This window comes from Triticum aestivum, chromosome 2B (genome assembly GCF_018294505.1).
Source record: "Triticum aestivum cultivar Chinese Spring chromosome 2B, IWGSC CS RefSeq v2.1, whole genome shotgun sequence".
In the NCBI taxonomy this organism is placed as follows: Eukaryota; Viridiplantae; Streptophyta; class Magnoliopsida; order Poales; family Poaceae; genus Triticum; species Triticum aestivum.
The window spans coordinates 489,073,094-489,093,005 of record NC_057798.1 but is presented as its reverse complement, the minus strand read 5'-3'; the positions used below and the strand labels follow the sequence as shown (position 1 = coordinate 489,093,005).

Genomic DNA, 19,912 nt, shown 5'->3' with positions numbered 1-19,912 from the left:
ACCTAGCTCTTCTCTCTCCCTGGTTGCACCTTACTCTCTCTCTTTGCTCAAACAACAGAAGAAGGAGGAAGGAGAAGGTGGCAGTGGACACGGTGGAGCTTCCGACGCACGAACGCCCGCCGCACAGACGACCTTGTTTTCCCTCGAGCACGAACTCGAGCTCACTCCACACGCCATTACAACAAACACCACACGGGGTTTATACACTGGACAATCGTTGGGCACGACCCGCACGCCTCCACTCCCCTGAGTCCACGTTCTGGCCCGCCCTGGCCATGGCCACCTCGTGCATGCACGCACCCAGCTCGCGGCGAGCCCTCAACAAAATGACTCAGAGACCCGGTCCAGCTCGCCAACGGCCTCCTCGTCCTTCGGTGTGACGCGCACACACCACGCCCGCACCCTAGCCCTACACACGCACGCCTACGCCGCAGTCCCGATGCGTCTAGCTCGCGCCCATACACGTGCTGGACGAGCCCGACACGTCGCCGCGGCTTATTTGCCCTACATGCAGCACCGGCCGGCAATCCCACCTACCCGTAGCACCCGGTACCCCTCATAAAAAAAACCTGTGCCTCGTCCTGTGCAGCGCTTGGCGAGTGGCGCTGGTGCAGCGGGGGGAAGGAGATGGCGGGAAGGAGATGGCGGGAAGGAGAGTTCGATGCGGCCATGCGGGTCGTTGCAGGATGAAGAAAAGTAGGGGAGAAAGAGGGTCTTGTGTACAATGACACGTGCGAGAGCACGACCGGCGCGATCGTTCGGCCAGTCGGCTAATTCCAATCGTTTCGCTTTTTGTCATACGCGAAGGAGATGAAGGCACTAGTAATAGCTCTCATATGGTTTACCTTGTAACTATGCAATTGGGGCAAATAATTATATGTAAATGATTGAATTGACCGGCCAATCGGTGAATGTAACCCTCCCTCGGTTCTTAAGGAGGACGTGAAATGCGAAAAGAGTGTGGAACGAGTGCACTCTGAACGCAAACCAAAATGGGCCAAAGAGCATAGATTCAGGCCTTGCAATGCATGAAAATGCAGACAGTGAAATCATTTGTGTGGCAGTATATGAGGCAGGACAAGAATAAGGGGAACCACCTGATGAAAGAGTTGTATTACAAGTATCTATGCGTGCTGCCACGGGAATTGGAGCTGCTGAAAATACGTTTACAATGAATGTGCAGATCGGCAATATTATTGCAACTGCCCTGGTTGATAGTTGAAGTACTTCTACTTTTATTTCTCCATAAGCACAACATCTGTAACTTGATGTAAGACGCTTTTACAGTTTAAATTAAACATCTTACATTAAGTTTCAGAGGAAGTAGCAAACAAGCTAGATTGCTCTCCTGCTTCTAATGCCAAAATTAAAATATTGGTTGCTAGTGGAGGTGTACTTTGGAGTGAATTCACTTGCTTCTATCATATCCAGGTAGAGAATTTTATTGACACTTTCAGAATTCTATTACTGAAAGGATATGACATAATTCTGGGAGCTGGTTGGTTAAAGAGATATAGTCAAGTGGAAATTAATTATATAACAATGGTGATGCAGATCACAAACTTGGAGGGACAAATGTTACTATTGTTGTGGATGATACCATACCTCTACCCCTCCAATACAAGCTACCAACACACCTGAAAAGTCACTAGAGCAAGCAGTGTGTGGGTTGTTTTTGTACATTGTTGCCACATCAGAGGAGTCAACTTTAGAGCAACAGTTTCCACTTTCCACCAGTACTAGAGGAATTATTGGATTTATTATAATGATTTATTTCAGGATCTCACAGAACTTTCACCTCCTTGTGACTATGCTATACCACTTACTTCTGATACTAAAATTATAACTCAGATAGCATGTAGAATGCCACGTCATCTTAAGGATATTTTGCAAACAATAATTAGATAACTCCTGAGAAATGGTGTTATACAGCTTAGTTGCAGTCCTTATTCTTCCCCTGCTTTGCTAGTGAAAAAATAAGGATGAGACTTGAAGGCTGTCCATTTCTTATAGAAAGCTTAACTCTCAAGTTATTTAAAACAAGTATCCAATCAATATTTACTTGATGAATTGCAAGGAGCAGAAGTATTTTACAAGATAGACATGAGGAGTGGATATCACCAAATCAGAATGAGACCCGAGGATGTTGCAAAAACTGCATTTCTACTCATGTGGGGCCTTATGAATATGTTGTGGTCCCTTTTGGGCTCACAAATGCCCTTGTCACATTTCAGTCCTTAATGAACGTAGTGCTAACTCCTTATCAACGAAGAATTGCAATTGTTTTTTATGACATATTAATATGCAGTGTTTCTCCAAAAGAACATATTCAACATCTGTCTACTATGTTTTGAAACACTTATAATCAACAAGTTGTTTGCTAAGCTGAAGAAATACTCATTTGCGCATGATCAAGTGGAGTATTTAAGGCACATTATGTCTACCAAAGGAGTGGCTAGAGACCCAATTAAAATTCTAGCACATAATATAATGTCATGGATTGTTCTTGGTACACAAGTGTAGACTGTAATGATGGATGCAAGACCATCATTGAATGCGACACTTTGCAGATAACCATTTCGTCCCTAATGGGAGGCTAAAAGTGGCCCAATAAAGCTACCATTTGCGAAAATAGTTCAAAGTCGGGTAAGCGTTAGCCTTGAACATTGGTTTAGTTTCTATGAAATGGAATCGGGAATCCGATCCCTGAAGATTTTAAACAGGGAAAAGAATAGTACAAAGTAATATCTGCATTTTGCCTCGATACTCTGTTGACACCTGCGAGTAGTAAGTGTTACTTCTATTTCCTATCGACATCGTCTCCTTTCACTGAGTTCTTTCTCAATGATCTCTCCTTCTTGACCTTCTCAATTACAGAATCCACTACAGAATCCATCTCTTTCTCTATCTCATCAACCTGCGTTGAACAAGGGAAAAAGGTTAGTCCATCCAAAAAAAAGGGAAAAAGGTTAGTAGTTCCATACATAAAAGGGCAAATATCTTGACATACTAAGCACCACACATTTTAATTAATGTCCTCGAACCAAATAGAGATTAGTTGTCATGTAGTGCATTAAGATTTTCCCTTTAAAAATACCATTGATCTTTTTCTAATTAAAAATGCCATTGAGCTTAAAATCGGGGGAGTAATAAATTACTCCCTCCGTTCCTAAATATAAGTCTTTGTAGAGATTTCACTAGATGTACTACATACGAAGCAAAATGAGTGAATGTAAACTCTAAATGCATCTATATACATCCGTATGTGGTCCATAGTGTAATCTCTACAAAGACTTATATTTAGGAACGGAGGGAGTAGTAGGCAGTTAACCTAACCTTCTCGATTAGGGCCTCGGCTTTTTCCGCGTCCTTCTCAATTTCATCTACGATGGCCTTGATCCTGGATGCTGCCTTTTTGACGTTATCATTACCGGGAAATGCTTCAAAGACATCGTCAGCAATTTTCTCAGCTGCCTCAGCCACTTTTTCGACCACCTCAATTGCTACTTCTGCCGTTTGCTCCACCTTATCTATTGTATGTGATTTACACACATGCAGAGAAGTTAAAATCAAGATGCATGCTAAGATCAACATAATCAGTGAGGAGACAGGGGGCTAACAGGATTTAGTTCTTAGATTCTACAAAATAAAAATGCCTAGTACTGCTTTTTTATTTCCACATAACACATGTAATTTCATCATGAAAATTTGCATGCACATGAAAAACATAAACATGTATTGACGTAAAAATATATTTTTTAACGACTTTTACTGCGTGATGAGATTTCCATGAGTTTGTGAGGACAACGCTGGCTCGTATCTCCAAACAAATAAAATTTTCTCTTAAAATGCAAACATTTCTATGCAGATGTATCTAAATTTTGTCCTCACGAAAAAACAATATGTAGAGAGGAAATCGCTAGGGTCTCCTTTTTGTGCTTTTGTGATCATTGTGAGAAAGGGTAACCTTTTGACTCGCCCTACGTCTAGGGTAGTGTGAGGTATTGTCGGATCAGATCACTCTTGAGCACTAATTAGTGTCCAAACTCCCAACTCCTTGTACTAGCAGTTTCATGGTTAGCCTCAGGCTTTCCTTCCTGGGGTGACCGCTTACACTTTGCTAGGTGATCTGGACCTGTCGGAACAAGGTATGTTTGGAGCATTGTGTGGTTTGCTCACCTTTGAAAATGGTGCCGTCTATGTGCTCTCCTCCTGATCTAATACTTGGATAGGACTGAAGGAGGCTCACAAAGGAATCCTGAAGATGGGCGCCGAATGTGGTGCAGAAGGCGCGCGATCTCTAGGGCCCTTACCTCTCTGGACGGTAGCACCTGGTACTATATCGGTACCTGATTCGCAGATACATACCTTGGGTAGAGGGGCTTTCCATGGCCGGATCGCGGAGGCCGCCGTCCTCCGGTGAACAATCCGGCGAACCAACTCCACCTTGTTCTCGGGGTGCAGTCCTTGCCGTGCCGGATCATCAAGCGGCACGGCGTGATCCACAATTGTGGCCACTTCCTCCTCCGAATATCCGGGATTGAACGCCTCACAGATCACATCCGAAGGCATCAGCGAGTACAACTCCAGCGAGTGTCCGGTGCAGTCCCCCCCGTCGTCGTCCTCATCGTCTGACTCCGCGAGATCCCAAAACCTGCCGCCGATGTGCCCTAGTCCAGGGACGACGGAAGCCGGCGACCTGATCGCGGCGATCGCCGCGGGCGTCGCCCGTGTCGCCTCTGTCGCCTGCATGGATCAGCTATTTGTTTGGAGGACAACGCTGGCTCGCATCGCGGATCGGTGTTGGGACTGGTTTGGGAGGGGGACCCGGGCAGGTGGCCTCGGTCCCTACTTCTCCTGTGGCGGTCAAGGTGGCCGCTCCTGCAGGTCCACGGGCTCCGGAAGCCGGCCGTCGCCCGCTGAGCTGGAGGTGGTGATCCAGGCAACGCCGGCCATGGTGGCCACATCTCCCTCCAGTCAGAGGGCCGGGTCCGGTGGGGAGCGTGGGCAGGCGGCCGCACTCACTCCCCCTCGCGCGCCTTTGGGTGGGGCGCCACTCGCTGTGTCCCCGGGCGTCGGGTGCCGACTGACGACGCCGGGTGCGCTGGGTACCTCGCCGATGCATGCGACGGCCCTTGGCGCTTCTCCGGGTGTTGCAGCCCGGCTGTGCGTTGGGGGTGGGGCTGGAGGCCTTACCCCAAGCGGGGCCACTCGGGAGGAGATCATCGCTTTTGGAGGGATTCCGGATCTTGTATCGGGGGACAGATGAGCTGCCGCCTCCAGGATCAGCCGGATTGATGACATGCAGCAGAGGTGCCCCATGCGGACGGCCAAACTTCGTGACATTGAGGTCACTATTGGTATGTCGATCTACACTTCCAATTCCATTCTACATTTTACTAATGATGAGATTATTCATAATGCAAATCAGTTAGGAGTTTCACTAGGTAGTAATGATAGCGAGATTTCTAATTCCGTTAATGATATCCTGGATCTTGAAGCGGAACGCGCTTTAGAACTGATTCGAAACTTAGTAGCAGTTAAACCTATGAATGATTCTGACATAGATGCGTTGGGAGTCAGGGTGCTCGATAATTTTTGTGCGGATCTTGTCCCATCCCTTCCTGAGACAAAGGAGGATGATGGTTCTATCGAGGCTCAGGCAGTTAGGTCCACGGAGCCCGGTTGTGAGGACCGGGTGGAGGATCCAAATAAGCCTAAACCAAGTGGAAGCAAAAGATTTATCCAGCTTCGGCGGTGCGTAGAAGTGCTAGGAACCGTGCTACTAAAAAATTTCATGACGAAATATAAGAGGAATCTTTTGGAATAGTAGAGGTCTGACAGACTTGGCTAAAAGAAGGTTTCTGGCGGATGCTTCTATCGAGCATAGCTTGGATTTTATCGCCCTCTCTGAAACTGGAAGAGATAATTTCTCTCCCAAGTTTCTAAGTACTTCATCGGGAGGTGTTGATTTTGATTGGCACTGTCTACCTCCAAGAGGAAGATCAGGTGGGATCTTACTTGGTGTTAGATGCGAGTCGCTGGAAGTCCGAAGCGTGGTTATGGGAGATTTCGCCGTTATGTTTCGGGTTAGATCGGAGGCCGATGGGTTTAATTGAGCAATGGTGGCGGTATATGGTGCCGCGCAGCCAGAACTCAAACCAGATTTTTTGGTAGATCTTGTCCGAATTTGCGGTTCTAAGCAGCTTCCAAGCTTGGTTGGGGGCGACTTTAACATTATTAGAAGGAGAGAGGAAAAGAACAATGATAACTTTGACGACAGGTGGTCGTTTATGTTTAATATCATTATTGAAAGCTTGGATCTGAGAGAGATAGAGCTTTCGGGTAGAAAATTCACTTGGGCTAATACTTTGTCAAACCCGACGGTTGAGAAGTTGGATCGAGTCCTCGCGAGCGTCGAATGGGAGCAGAAATTTCCCATGGTAACAGTCCAAGTGTTATTGCGCGGAATCTCCGACCACTCCCCTTTGCTGGTTGACTCTGGTGAGGCAACACATGTGGGGAATAAAAATACCTTTTCTTTCGAATTGGTGTGGTTTGAAAGAGAAGGTTTCTTGGATCTGATAGCCAGGGAATGGGCTAAAGATGCAGGAGGTAGGACTTCTGTTGAAGGATAGCAAAATAAGATAAGGCACTTGAGAAGTTTCTTACGTGGGTGGGCTAAGCATCTTAGTGGGATTTATAAGGTTGAAAAGGAAATGATCCTTACACTTATTCAGTCCCTAGATTTAAAAGTCGAGTCCACAATTCTAGAGACCACAGAGCTTCATGATAAAGTTGACGCGGAGATGAGATTGAAAGAACTCCTGCGAGAGGAGGAATTGAGGTGGGCATTGCAAGCTAAGGTTCGCAAAGTTGTCCAGGGGGACGCTAACACTCAATTCTTTCATATGATCGCCAATGACAAGCACAGAAAGAAAAGAATCTATCAGGTTGAACAAGACGAAGGAACGATTTTAGTACAGGAAAACCTAAAATTATACATAACCGAGTACTACAAGCAGCTGTTTGGGCCTCCGGTGGATAATTTTGTATCCTTGGATGAGTCGAGAATTGAGGATGTTCCTCAACTTGCTGCGGATGAGAATGATATTTTGACCGCCCCACTTTCGGAGACAGCAGTGTTTGAAGCTATTTCATAGATGAAGAATAATAAAGCTCCAGGGCTGGATGGATTTCCGGCGGAGTTCTATAAAAAGTGTTGGCATATTATTAAAGGGGATTTGATACCGATGTTCCATGATTTATTCTCTGGACAACTTTAGTTGTTTCATCTGAATTTTGGAACAACCTTGCTTCCTAAGAAAACAGAGGTTGTGATAATAGAGCAGTTCAGGCCGATTTGTTTTCTTAACGTTAGTTTCAAAATTTTCACCAAGGTTGGGACTAATGGACTCACGCAGATTGCGCACTCTGTGGTGCAGCCGTCCCAAACTGCTTTCATGCCAGACAGAAACATCCTAGAAGGGGTTATGGTCCTTCATGAAACGCTCCATGAAATTCACACGAAAAAACTAGATGGAGTTGTTTTCAAAGTGGATTTTGAGAAAGCGTACGATAAAGTCAAATAGCCATTTCTTCAACAGGCCTTGCGTATGAAAGGTTTTGATCAGGCCTGGCGACAACAGGTAGAATCTTTCATGCAAAAAGAAAGTGTTGGAATTAAAGTGAATGATGACATAGGTCACTACTTCCAGACACATAAGGGCCCGAGACAAGGAGATCCAATGTCACATATTCTGTTCAGCATAGTAGTCGACATGTTGGCGATTCTAATAGGAACGGCTAAGGATGCTTGTCAGGTAGGTGGTCTGGTTCCTCATCTAGTTGATGGAGGCGTGTCTATCCTACAGTGTGCCGATTATACTATCATCTTTATGGAGCATGACTTGGCAAAAGCAAGAAACATGAAGCTGGTGTTATGCTTATTCGAACAATTGACCGGGTTAAAGATTAACTTTCATAAAAGCGAATTGTTCTGTTTTGGAAGAGCTAACGAGGAACAAGACGCTTACAAGCAATTGTTCAGGTACGAATTGGGGGTTTTACCTTTCACGTATTTGGGTATACCAATTCACCATCGTAAGCTGACAGACAAAGAATGGAAGTGCATTGAGGATCGACTTGAGAAGAAACTGAGCTGCTGGAAAGGCAAGCTGATGTCAGACATAGGCCAATTAATTCTTACTAATTCGGTTCTCACGAGTATGCCCATGTTTCCTGTGTCCTTTTTCGAGATACCAGTTGGAGTTCGGAAAAGGCTGGACTTCTATCGACCCCGCTTCGCGAAAATACAGACTCGCCAAACTGGATATTATTTATAGACCGAAAGACCAAGGGGGTCTAGGTATTGAAAATCTTGAGGTGAAGAACATATGTCTTCTCAGTAAGTGGTTGTATAAGTTATCTGTAGAGACGGAGGCCACATGGGCGTAGATTTTGCGTAGTAAGTGCCTTCATTCCAAAACTTTGTCCCAGGTGACAGTGGGGCCGACGGACTCGCCTTTTTGGAAAGGACTGGTGAGAGTTGAATCAGTTTTTTCAGTAGGACAAAGTTTATAGTCGGAAACGGTGCCACTACGAGATTCTGGGAGGATACATGGTTAGGGGAAACACCCTTCGCGCTTCAATATCCTTCACTTTATAGCATTGTTCAACGAAGAGACGCTTACGTTGCGACAGTACTTCAGTCCATCCCTCTCAATATTCACTTCAGGAGGATGCTTGATGGAAACCGTTGGGAAGTCTGACTCCATCTTGTGAGGAGACTGATGGATGTTCAGCTTTCTCAACGACCCGATCCATTGTGCTGGAAGCTAACTAGGAATGAAGAGTTTACGGTTAAATTCATGTAATATGGATGTTATCAATTCTAACTCCATTCCTAGATCGAAACATGTTTGGAAAGTCAAAGTACATTTGAAAGTTAAAGTGTTTATGTGGTTTGTACATAAACATGTCATTTAACTAAGGACAACCTGGCAAAACGCAACTGGACAGGACATACAAGATGTAGTTTTTGTGATCGGGATGAATCCATCAAACACCTCTTTCTTGACTGCGCGTTGGCAAAAAAATTATGGCGGACGGTTCACATAGCTTTTAACATTACTCCTCCGAATACTGTCAGCACGTTATTTGGGACGTGGCTTGACGGGATAAATACCGAAATGGCGAGGCACATTCGCGTAGGAGTATGTGCTTTATTTTGGGCAGTCTGGAACTGTAGAAATGATTTGGTCTTTAACAGAACAAGAAATATTATTTTTTTGCAGGTTATCTTCCGAGCCACTGCGTTGATCCGTATGTGGTCGCTACTCATTCCGACGGAGGCCAGGGAGACAATTAGTTTTCCTATCTTTTTTATGCTAGCCGGTTGTGGCTTTACTTTTATTTTTCTGCTCTTTGTGAGCATTTTTTGTTCTTTTGTTTGAGACATCAAGACTTGTGTTGAACCTATTTGCTTATTAATTAAGTTGGTCGTATGCATCGTTCTGATGCAGAAGCCGGGGAGCTCCTCCTTTTTGAAAAAAAAAACTGATTCGCAGATTCTTTTCAGTTGTCTTGCTCTGGTAGTAGCTGGTACTATATCATGTTTTGGCACTCTGCCTCCTTTCCTTTCTCGTGGGACTATGTTATGTCTGTTACGGAACTAATGGAAAAGGTCGTAGCCCACAAGCATCAGGTGGTAAAGCTATCTGATTTGAATTTACCTTCCAGGGCTCTCATCTGCCTGTAAAGAGGTACTGCAGCAAAGAAGACAGCGACGAGCAACTTGACCCTGAGAAACTCGTAGCTCGTCAATGTGTGAAGGAAATCGACAGCAGATTCAGAAATACGGTAGTAGGAGTACATGTTAACACTTCAGTACTCACCATGAAGGCACGTTGGGAACTGGGAAGTTTCCTCCTGCTTGGTCTCCGGAGCTTGGACCAGCTGCGGCTGCGGGGATCCTGAGCAAAATACGTGAAACGTCATGTAGTACTTCCTTTGAACTAAAACCAAAACCATGACAAGAATCATGAACGGAGCGAGTAACAATCTTGCAAGCTATACTGAACAAAGTTTGTTGATACTTCTCACAAAGAGTTGTGATCATCACCATACAAGCTAAGGTAAGGAAGCTCAGACAGGGCCACGACGTTAGTACACTCACTGTGTTGCTCCTCTGGTCGTCGGCTGGACACGGTTGATGCCCCGCGACTTGATGGCCAGGCCAGCGAGGATTTGCCGGCGACGAGGCGATGCAGACACAAGTGAGCTCCGTCGTTGCCGAGAAACCTCCGGACTGTATCGCGGCAAGGATCCGGAGGTCAAGGAGCTTACGGGGATCGCCATGAGTGAGATCTAAAAGGAGTATGGCTTTCTTCTTTTTGGAAGTCGAAACTACCCTTTTATGAGCTTATTATAAACTTGTGGCGATCTCATGGGGTTGCTTTCTTCTGCGGAGTTCTACTCATGAGCTTAAATATTAGTGCTCCTGTACACTAGTCTGCGTACCAACCATAATAAATGGACAAAATGACAACCGATGCGCATCACACGAAGATAACATAAAATGCAGCGCACGCGCTCCTCGTTGTCTGACTGCCACACGCAGCCGGACCGGACCCGACACTCGCGCACGTCATCCACGAGGAGACCCACCGCCACTTCATCTTCATCTCTTCTCAGCGTCTCTCTTGTATGAGTCGTGCCTTCTTCTTTTACCAAGCTAGCAACTAAGTATAAGTAACCACAGATTGATAGGCCTTCTTTGCGAGGGGGAGAGGCAAAACCAAGCTCTCTTTGCAGGCAGTGTACCATTGGCAAAAAGACCAAAACTACCGAGTAACATGTTTGTCAGAGCTAATATGATCCAGATCAGATCTTCATCACCACCATAATGCAAGACCATCATTCAATGCGACACTTTGCAGCTAACCATTTCGTCCCTAATGGGAGGCTAAAAGTGGTCCAATAAAGCTACCATTTGCGAAAATAATTCAAAGTCCGGTAAGCGTTAGCCTTGAACATTGGTTTTGTTTCTATGAAATGGAATCGGGAATCTGATCCCTGATGATTTTAAATAGGGAAAAGAATAGTACTCCCTCCGTAAACTAATATAAGAGTGTTTAGATCACTATTTTAGTGATCTAAACGCTCTTATATTAGTTTATGGAGGGAGTACAAAGTAATTATTCTGCATTTTGCCTCGATACTCTGTTAACACCTAAGTGTTACTTCTGTTTCCTATCGACATCGTCTCCTTTCACTGAGTTCTTTCTCAATGATCTCTCCTTCTTGACCTTCTCAATTACAGAATCCACTACGGAATCCATCTCTTTCTCTATCTCATCAACCTGCGATTGAACAAGGGAAAAAGGTTAGTCCATCCAAAAAAAAAGGAAAAAGGTTAGTAGTTCTATACATAAAAGGGCAAATATCTTGACATACTAAACACCACACATTTTAATTAATGTCCTCGAACCAAATAGAGATTAGTTGTCATGTAGTGCATTAAGATTTTCCCTTTTAAAAATTCCATTGATCTTTTTCTAATTACAAAGGCCATTGAGCTTAAAATCGGGGGAGTAATAAATTAGTAGGCAGTTAACCTAACCTTCTCAATTAGGGCCTTGGCTTTCTCCGCGTCCTTCTCAATTTCATCTGCAACGGCCTTGATCCTGGATGCTGCCTTTTTGAGGTTATCATTACCGGGAAATGCTTCAGATACATCATCAGCAATTTTCTCAGCCGCCTCAGCCACTTTTTCGACCACCTCAATTGCTACTTCTGCCGTCTGCTCCACCCTATCTATTGTATGTGATTTACACACATGGAGTGAAGTTAAAATCAAGATGCATGCTACGATCGACATAATTCGGGAGTATTATTTTCAGAGCACTGTTATTGTATTTCTTTTTCTTCCAAGTAAAATGTGCCATTTCATCATGAAAAATTCCATGCACATAGAAGGCATAAACATGTATTGACGTTCGATTTTTTTTCTTTTCAATTTTTAAGCATTTCTAACAAATTTTACTGTCTGACAAGCTTTTCATGAGTTCGTGAGGACAAAACTGGCTTGTATTTCCAAACGAATAAAATTCCTCATAAAATTCAAACATTTCTATGCAACTGTGTCTAAATTTTGTCCTCACGAAAAAACAATACGTAGGGAGGAAATGGCTAGGGTCTCCTTTTTGTGCTTTTGTGATCATTGTGAGAAAGGGTAACCATTTTACTCGCCCGACGTCCAGGGAAGTGTGAGGTATTGTGGGTCAGATCACTCTTGAGCACTAATGCGTGTCCAAACTCCTAACTCCTTGTGGCAGTTTCATGGTTAGCCTCAGGCTTTCCTTCCTGGGGTGCTCGCTTACACTTTGCTAGGTGATCTGGACCTGTCGGAACAAAGGTATGTTTGGAGCATTGTGTGGTTTGCTCACCTTTGAAAATGGTGCTGTCTATGTGCTCTCCTCCTGATCTACTTGGATAGGACTGAAGAAGGAGGCTCACAAAGGAATCCTGATGGGCGCGATCTCTAGGGCCCTTAGCCTCTCTGGACAGTAGTACCTGGTACTCCCTCCGTCCTAAAAATCTTGTCTTAGATTTGTCCAAATGCGGATGTATCAAGTCACGTTTTAGTATTATAGGTACATCCATATCTAGACAAATCTAAGACAAGAATTTTGGGACGGAGGGAGTACTATAACAGTACCAGATTTGCAGATTCTTTTCGGTTGTGTTGCTCTTAGCCGCTCTGGACGGTAGTAGCTGGTACTCTTATCAGGTTTTGGCACTCTGCCTCTTTTCCTTTCTCGTGGGACTATGTTATTTCTGTTATGGAACTAATGGAAAAGGTAGTAGCCCAGAAGTAGATTTGAATTTACCTTGCAGGGCTCTCATCTGTCTGTAAAGAGGTACTCCGGCAAAGAAGAGACCGACGAGCAGCTTGACCCTGATAAGCTCGTAGGTCGTCAATGTGTGAAGGAAATCGACATCGCATTCAGAAATACACTGTACATGTTAACACTTCTGTACTCACCATGAAGGCACGTTGGGAACTGGGAACTTTCCTCCTGCTCGGTCTCCGGAGCTTGGGCCAGCTGCGGCTGCGGGGATCCTGAACGAAATAGGTGAAATGTTATGTAACAATCTTGTAAGGTACTGCCATCAACATACAAGCTGGTAGGAAGCTTAGGCAGGGTTATCACAACATCAGTAACACTTACTGTGTTGCTCCTCTCGTCGTCGGCTGGACACGGTTGATGCCCCGCGACTTGATGGCCAAGCCGGCGAGGATTTGCCGGCGAAGAGGCGATGCAGACACAAGTGAGCTCCGTCGTTGCCGAGAAACCTCCGGACTGTATCGCGGCAAGGATCCGGAGGTCAAGGAGCTTACGACGATAGCCATGAGTGAGATCTAAAAGGAGTATGGCTTTCTTCTTTTTCGAAGTCGAAACTACTCTTTTATGAGCTTATTATAAACTTGTGGCGATCTCACGGGGTTGCTTTCTTCCTCGGAGTTCTACTCATTAGCTTAAATATTAGTGCTCCTGTACACTAGTCTGCGTACCAACCATAATAAATGAACAAAATGACAACCGATGCGCATCACACGAAGATAACATAAATTGCAGAGCACGCGCTCCTCGTTGTCTGACCGCCACACGCCGTCGGACCGGACCCGACACTCGCGCGCGTCATCCACGAGGAGACCCACCGCCACTTCATCTTCATCTCTTCTCAGCGTCTCTCTTGTATGAGTCGTGCCTTCTTCTTTTACCAAGCTAGCAACTAAGTATAAGTAACCACAGATTGATAGGCCTTCTTTGCGAGGGGGAGAGGCAAAACCAAGCTCTCTTTGCAGGCAGTGTACCATTGGCAAAAAGACCAAAACTACCGAGTAACATGTTTGTCAGAGCTAATATGATCCAGATCAGATCTTCATCACCACCATAATGCGTCGCTCCTTACGTGTCTGTTACAACTGGCTCTGTCGCTATTTTATTGGCCATAAATGAGCCTGGTCTAGCTTCTGGTAAGTACATCTGTGGCGAACCTCTCTTTCTCAGATGAGATCGCACATGCAGAGATGTGGGGCTAGGTGGTTTGGCGCGCAGGAGAAAGGGATGGGAAAGCAGAGAACAAGGATGAGAGACAGGCAACAGTAGATGAGATTCAGACTCTACACATTCGATCGATGCCTGTCTCAGGTTACAGCCACGCATAGATAGACACCTCCACCTGCCTAGCCCCCATAGGGCCACTACAACCCAGGCACACCGAACCACTAACCCCGCTGGGCCACCGCGGAGAACCTTCCCTGCCTGCTTTGTCACCTACAGCTTCTGAGCGCCGCACCGAAGATCCGAGCCTGACACAATCGTGCTAAAACTGAAGAATACCGGTCTGTCATCCTAGCCATGTCAACGTGCAAACCATCAGAACAGCAAAGCTCCCTTTTTGTAGATAGAAGCACATAATGACCGTTAGTTTGGTTCGACATACGAGGTAAAAGAAGAATTCCCGTCTCTTGGTATTGGCATTGTCAAAGAAACCAGTTCAAACCGTCCATCCTCAACATTTTTCCCGGGGTTGACTGAAATCTGGAAGCAGAATGGACTGTTCTTGCCTTGGTTGAGCAGGCATTTCATAACAATGAGCCAGATAAGATGAAAATCAAGCTTCCTTTTGGTTCTCTTCCTTTTAGCAATGCCTATCTTGCCAGTGCCATCTAGCATCCCAGAAGTGCTTCAGTGGCCAGATTCACAAGTACCTACCAGCATGCAGTGCCGGCTCTTGTAGCATTCAGACACATCATCGGCGCTAATATTAGAAAATAAAGCCTCTGCAACTTTATTCTTCACAAGCACAGGAACTTGTCCAGTTTGGTCTTGCACATAGATCTGCAGATCGTGAAGATGTGGTTTTACTAATATATTTTCAAGAAAAGAAACTGTTTGAGGTTGGGTGCTGGATCTCTTACCATGAATGGTTTATATATCTGGCCAATAACATGGAGATACTTTGGATTATCTGGGCAGTCAATTGGATAAGTACTGTCGCCATGAAGATTTCTGCATAGAGGATTTTATAAATCATGACACGCAGAGCAATATAGATTTTGGGACATATAACTGATGAAATGTTGACAAGATGACATGCATGCGCATACTTTTGGTATAGTGGTAAACCACATAACTTGCATCCAGTAGTAATAAAATCTCTGACGATATCATTATGTCCACTCAAGGAATGTTTCTCAATGACTGATGATTGCCCCTTCAATTCAAGGCTAAGAGAACCCATTAACACAATTTTTCCAATAGATGCATAAATATTCAAATTACATGGTTTGCTCTGAGGTAGTAGTTCTGAGATGGACAAGAAGTCTGTCGTATCATTTTTCATTCTTTCTTTCCAATTCTTCGACATCACCTGCGGTCAATATAGGAGTTTTATCACTTACATATTATAGATTATTAAAATAAAATGTTAATGTTATAAGTTATCCAAGAAGACAAGTTAAATAATCATGATCTAATCTATCAATAGAGAACTTATGGAGTAAACCATGAATGCTTTGATTGTGTCGTTCATTTATTAACATCAACATAACAGGTGTAATTGTGATGTAAGATGAAGTGAAAACACAGGAGTGACATTCAAAGGATTTTTATGACCATCTTATAAACAAGCTCATGTTAACAGAATCCATTGTTTGAACCTTTAAGCGGAATTTAAGGGCAGAAGGAAAGAATTGGATATGTAGATTGCTACCTATCCAAATCAAACTAAAATTGCACTGCCTTGGCAAATTTGTACCTGCTGATGATTTTCCGCACAAGTACGTTTGGTGTGTACGATCCACTCTGACACTCTTCTTAATTTTGATCTTGTAGCATTCCCGACTTTACAATTAATTATGAATTCATCAATTCCTAATAAAAGAGCCCATGTGTTAAGTTATCCAGTAATACAGTTTCTTTTTCTTCTAGACACAATTATCTGACGGAAAATAAACGTAGATGCTAATATAAACATGAGCCCACATAACAAGCAATATCTAGATAAAATATTGCAGAGAGGAGTATTTTTATAAGATGGAAAGAACAATCAATTGGAAAGGTCTCGATTTCAAGAGCTGGCCAATGTTCAAATATAATGCCCACCTTTTCCCATCAACAAAGCCCTTACCACTGTTAGTCTAATATATGTTTCCCAATTTCCTCAATAGTAAAGATGGTAAAAACAGTATTGTAGTTACTCCTGGGTCACCTCATTTTGAAGTAAAAGAACCAGGGCCAAAGAGCACCGATGAATAAAACAAATGCAGACGCATACCTTCGGGTTGCACTAAATCTTTAGAGTTCATCAAAATTTGGACTGCAGACATCTGAGAAGCTCTTCCCTCCAAGCCATTTCTAAACTCTACTATCTTAATATCTGAAGCAAAGGAACGAGAACGTCACACCAGATGCTGTTTGCATGCACATAAGTTACATGGACATGCTAAATCGGAAACAAGCTGACCCAAAAGGGGCAATCTATGCTAAAGTGTTTCCGAGAACACAACGAATTACCATTTGAAAGACCAAATGGGGATGGTTTCACTTAATTTTTTATCAACTAAAAGAAGGTATACAGTATTAGATTACAACTGAAAGCACTACACAGGTAAAATCGAGATTAAAAGAGAGACCCCTCGGATCCTCAGTTGCTTACTCTGCAACAGTAAAACATCGCCAGCGACGATGGTCGAACTGGTATTGTTGGACCATAGAGAGACGGAGAAGCTCGACCTCGTGTCGTCGCCAACCTCCAGAATAATTCTGTGATACGTCCTTCCGGTTGCAGCATTTTGTTCCTGAGAAAGCAGAAGCAAGATTCTAAGCAACGGGGCGACATGACCAAGGATGCGTCGACATCGTATCACTCTCTTTTTTTCCCCATTGGAGAAGATTATTATTCTACTAAGTGGAAGGAAGTAGGATTGCTCGTTACCTGATGGGGAAGGACACGGCGAACGGACACCAGGAACTGTACGAATCCACCGACGTGGCCGGCGGCCGCGGACAGGTCGATTAGCGGACCGTACCAGCTCACTACTGCGGCCATTATAGGTTCGCAGCCGCGCTGCCGGTGGGGTAGATTGGGGTCTTCCCTCGGACCGAACTGTGGCGGGAGCGGCGCCGCCGCCGCCGCGCGAGGTCGGGTGGTCTGCCGGCGAATCCTAAACGGCGCCTTAAGCGCCCGTTTTAGGCATATATGCAATCGGGCGCACACCCTCCCGCCGCACTGGGCCGGCCCACTTCTTTTTTCTGTTTTGAAAACGCAAAAAACTTTCTAGCGACAACCGTGTTTCGAACCAGGGATCTCACGAAAACAGGGGCGCTTGCCAAACCACTCGGCTAACCTACCATTTTGTGTTAAATGACAGGCTTTTAACCTTTTTCTATTTCCCTTTTTCGTGAAAAGAGTTTCTTTTTTCTCTTTTTCTTTTCTTTTTCTTTCTTTTTCTTTTCTTTTTCTTTCTTTCTTCTTTTCTGCTAAGCGCGAGATTTGTTTTTCAATTTTGTAACTTTATTTCATACCGATGAACTTTCTTTCAAAATTGATGAATATTGTCAAATTTGATGAACTTTGAAAAATGTTCAGTGTGTATAAAAAAATGTTCATCATGTATAGAAATTTTATTCAGCATGCATTCAAAAGGAGTTCATCGTATTTAAGAAAATGTTCTATGTGTATTTGAATATTTGTTCACCGTACATTGAAAAAATGTTCAGTGTGTATAAAAAATGTTCATCGTGTAGAGAAATTTTGTTCAGCGTGTATTCAAAAAAAGTTCAGCTTATTTCAGCAAAATGTTTAGTGTTCTTTGAATAATGTTCACCCTATACTAAGAAAATGTTCAATGTGTATTCAGAACTATTTTTGAATACGCGGGTTTTTTTTGCATGCTCAAGAACTCCATCCGTAATATTTGAACATATTTTCAATAATTGAAATGTATAAATGCCACAGTGTATTATGCAATAAATAGCGCGTCTGTTTTCTGTTTATCTAAACTTTCGCGGTGAGAATATCAGCTAGCATTTAGCTGGTGCAGTGGCTAGCCTCAAAGTGTGGAAGCAGGAGGGCGCGAGGTCGAATCCTGGTTGGCAGGTATTTTTGGCTGTCATTTTTCTCGTTGCTTTGTCGCGTGATCGTGGATCGCGGGCCGGCCCATCCAACCGCTGCTGCGGGCGCCAGATCCCTTGCGCGGCGCTGATCGTGGATCGCGGGCCGGCCCATCCAACCGCTGCTGCGGGCGCCAGATCCCTTGCGCGGCGCTGAAGGCGCCCTATAGGAGGTCCCTGGTCTGCCTCCCTCCTACCAAAAGTGATCGTGGATCGCGGGCCGGCCCATCCAACCGCTGCTGCGGGCGCCAGATCCCTTGCGCGGCGCTGAAGGCGCCCTATAGGAGGTCCCTGGTCTGCCTCCCTCCTACCAAAAGTGATCGTGGATCGCGGGCCGGCCCATCCAACCGCTGCTGCGGGCGCCAGATCCCTTGCGCGGCGCTGAAGGCGCCCTATAGGAGGTCCCTGGTCTGCCTCCCTCCTACCAAAAGTGATCGTGGATCGCGGGCCGGCCCATCCAACCGCTGCTGCGGGCGCCAGATCCCTTGCGCGGCGCTGAAGGCGCCCTATAGGAGGTCCCTGGTCTGCCTCCCTCCTACCAAAAGTGATCGTGGATCGCGGGCCGGCCCATCCAACCGCTGCTGCGGGCGCCAGATCCCTTGCGCGGCGCTGATCGTGGATCGCGGGCCGGCCCATCCAACCGCTGCTGCGGGCGCCAGATCCCTTGCGCGGCGCTGAAGGCGCCCTATAGGAGGTCCCTGGTCTGCCTCCCTCCTACCAAAAGGTCGTGAATATGTTTTCCTTGCGCGCGAGCTTCCTGGGCCTCTGAAACAAGGCCCATAGCACTCGCAAAACCGCCACAAGTCCGGCCCACAGATACAGTAGAGATTCTCAACAAAAAAAAGACACGGACACAGGTAAGGATAGCTCCGCTCTAGTCTACTTACCCTTATAAAACAAAAAGAAGGCGGAACCAAACAATCACATTCATTCATTAGCAAAATTTAATGATCCTTAATCCTTCTATGTTTAACACAGTAAACCACACGTTAAACTACTAATCCATCGCTAACCCGCCCCGTCGTTCAAAAGAAAAAACTGTTCGCACGACCTCTCACCCCGCCTGCACGACCAGTTGCCCGCTCCTCGTCTCTCGTCCAGCCCACACGGCCCCACTCGCCCCCTCCTCCTCCTCCCTCGCCGTTCGCCGCCCCGCTGTTCCTCTCGCAGCCGTTAACCGCCGGAGACGCCGCCCATCACGCGCAGGGGGAGCCCCGCGGCAGGTCGCCGCCCTTTGCCGCGGGAGAGCCGGAGCCGCCGCCCTTCGCTGCGGGAGCCGCCGGCAAGTCGCCGCCCGTCCCGCGTCGGGGGAGAGCCGCCCCAGCTCGCCGCCCTTCGCTGCGGGAGAGCCGGAGCTGCCTCCCGTCGCGCGCCTGCCTTTCCTCCTTTGCTGCCGCAGGTACGCCGACGCCTCCCTCCCTCATCGAGCGCATGGCCGCCGACCTGATTGAGAGGTAGATAAACCAGTAAGTTCCCTCCTCCACTCTCGTGCTGATGCACGGCTGCTTCGCCCCGGTCCATGCCGCTACCCCGACGTTCAAGCGAGCGAAGACGCCATGCCGAATTCACCACTGCGGCCGGCCGACCTGGTTCGCTATAGCCGTTGCCCCAACTGGTGCGTCCCCGCCGTCCGGCAATAGCGCGACCAGGGGCGAACCCAGACTGAAGATTACCCGGTGTCCACATAGAAGAACACATCAAAAAATCAATGACCTACACACTAA

At 45.8% G+C, this 19,912-nt stretch overlaps 2 protein-coding genes across 4 annotated transcripts; both read right to left on the bottom strand.

Moving 5' to 3' along the window:
* Window positions 1–2,550: 2,550 nt before the first annotated feature.
* LOC123045617 (uncharacterized) lies at window positions 2,551–14,234 on the bottom strand. 3 transcript variants are annotated; one of them, XM_044468736.1, is made up of 8 exons: window positions 13,236–13,253; window positions 13,049–13,126; window positions 12,894–12,961; window positions 10,178–11,363; window positions 9,897–9,974; window positions 9,735–9,802; window positions 3,337–3,530; window positions 2,551–2,917 (listed from the first exon to the last, which is right to left on the bottom strand). In XM_044468736.1, exons 4-8 carry the CDS (start codon window positions 10,357–10,359, stop codon window positions 2,801–2,803), a joined length of 639 nt encoding a protein of 212 aa, XP_044324671.1. In that variant the 5' UTR covers window positions 10,360–11,363; window positions 12,894–12,961; window positions 13,049–13,126; window positions 13,236–13,253; the 3' UTR covers window positions 2,551–2,800. The 3 variants fall into 3 exon arrangements, with proteins under 3 accessions (XP_044324671.1, XP_044324672.1, XP_044324670.1); XM_044468737.1 differs by lacking the exons at window positions 9,897–9,974; window positions 10,178–11,363; window positions 12,894–12,961 and having other exon boundaries at window positions 13,236–14,234; XM_044468735.1 differs by lacking the exons at window positions 2,551–2,917; window positions 3,337–3,530; window positions 9,735–9,802; window positions 9,897–9,974 and adding an exon at window positions 11,624–11,817 and having other exon boundaries at window positions 10,974–11,363; window positions 13,236–14,234.
* A 216-nt stretch (window positions 14,235–14,450) lies between these two features.
* LOC123045616 (uncharacterized) lies at window positions 14,451–17,242 on the bottom strand. The gene is made up of 7 exons (XM_044468734.1): window positions 17,011–17,242; window positions 16,732–16,873; window positions 16,351–16,452; window positions 15,832–15,947; window positions 15,182–15,444; window positions 14,993–15,083; window positions 14,451–14,912 (listed from the first exon to the last, which is right to left on the bottom strand). Exons 1-7 carry the CDS (start codon window positions 17,122–17,124, stop codon window positions 14,760–14,762), a joined length of 981 nt encoding a protein of 326 aa, XP_044324669.1. The 5' UTR covers window positions 17,125–17,242; the 3' UTR covers window positions 14,451–14,759.
* Window positions 17,243–19,912: the final 2,670 nt, after the last annotated feature.

Coding starts and splice junctions, on each gene's coding strand:
- LOC123045617 (XM_044468735.1), bottom strand. CDS start 13,417: ATGGCTATCGTCGTAAGCTCCTTGACCTCCGGATCCTTGCCGCGATAC. Junction 12,962..13,048: donor GTTCCCAACGTGCCTTCATG/GTGAGTACAGAA, acceptor CGAGCTTATCAG/GGTCAAGCTGCTCGTCGGTC. Junction 11,364..11,623: donor CCAAGGCCCTAATTGAGAAG/GTTAGGTTAACT, acceptor GTTCAATCGCAG/GTTGATGAGATAGAGAAAGA.
- LOC123045616 (XM_044468734.1), bottom strand. CDS start 17,124: ATGGCCGCAGTAGTGAGCTGGTACGGTCCGCTAATCGACCTGTCCGCG. Junction 15,445..15,831: donor GTGCGGAAAATCATCAGCAG/GTACAAATTTGC, acceptor TATTGACCGCAG/GTGATGTCGAAGAATTGGAA. Junction 14,913..14,992: donor AGATATATAAACCATTCATG/GTAAGAGATCCA, acceptor CACGATCTGCAG/ATCTATGTGCAAGACCAAAC.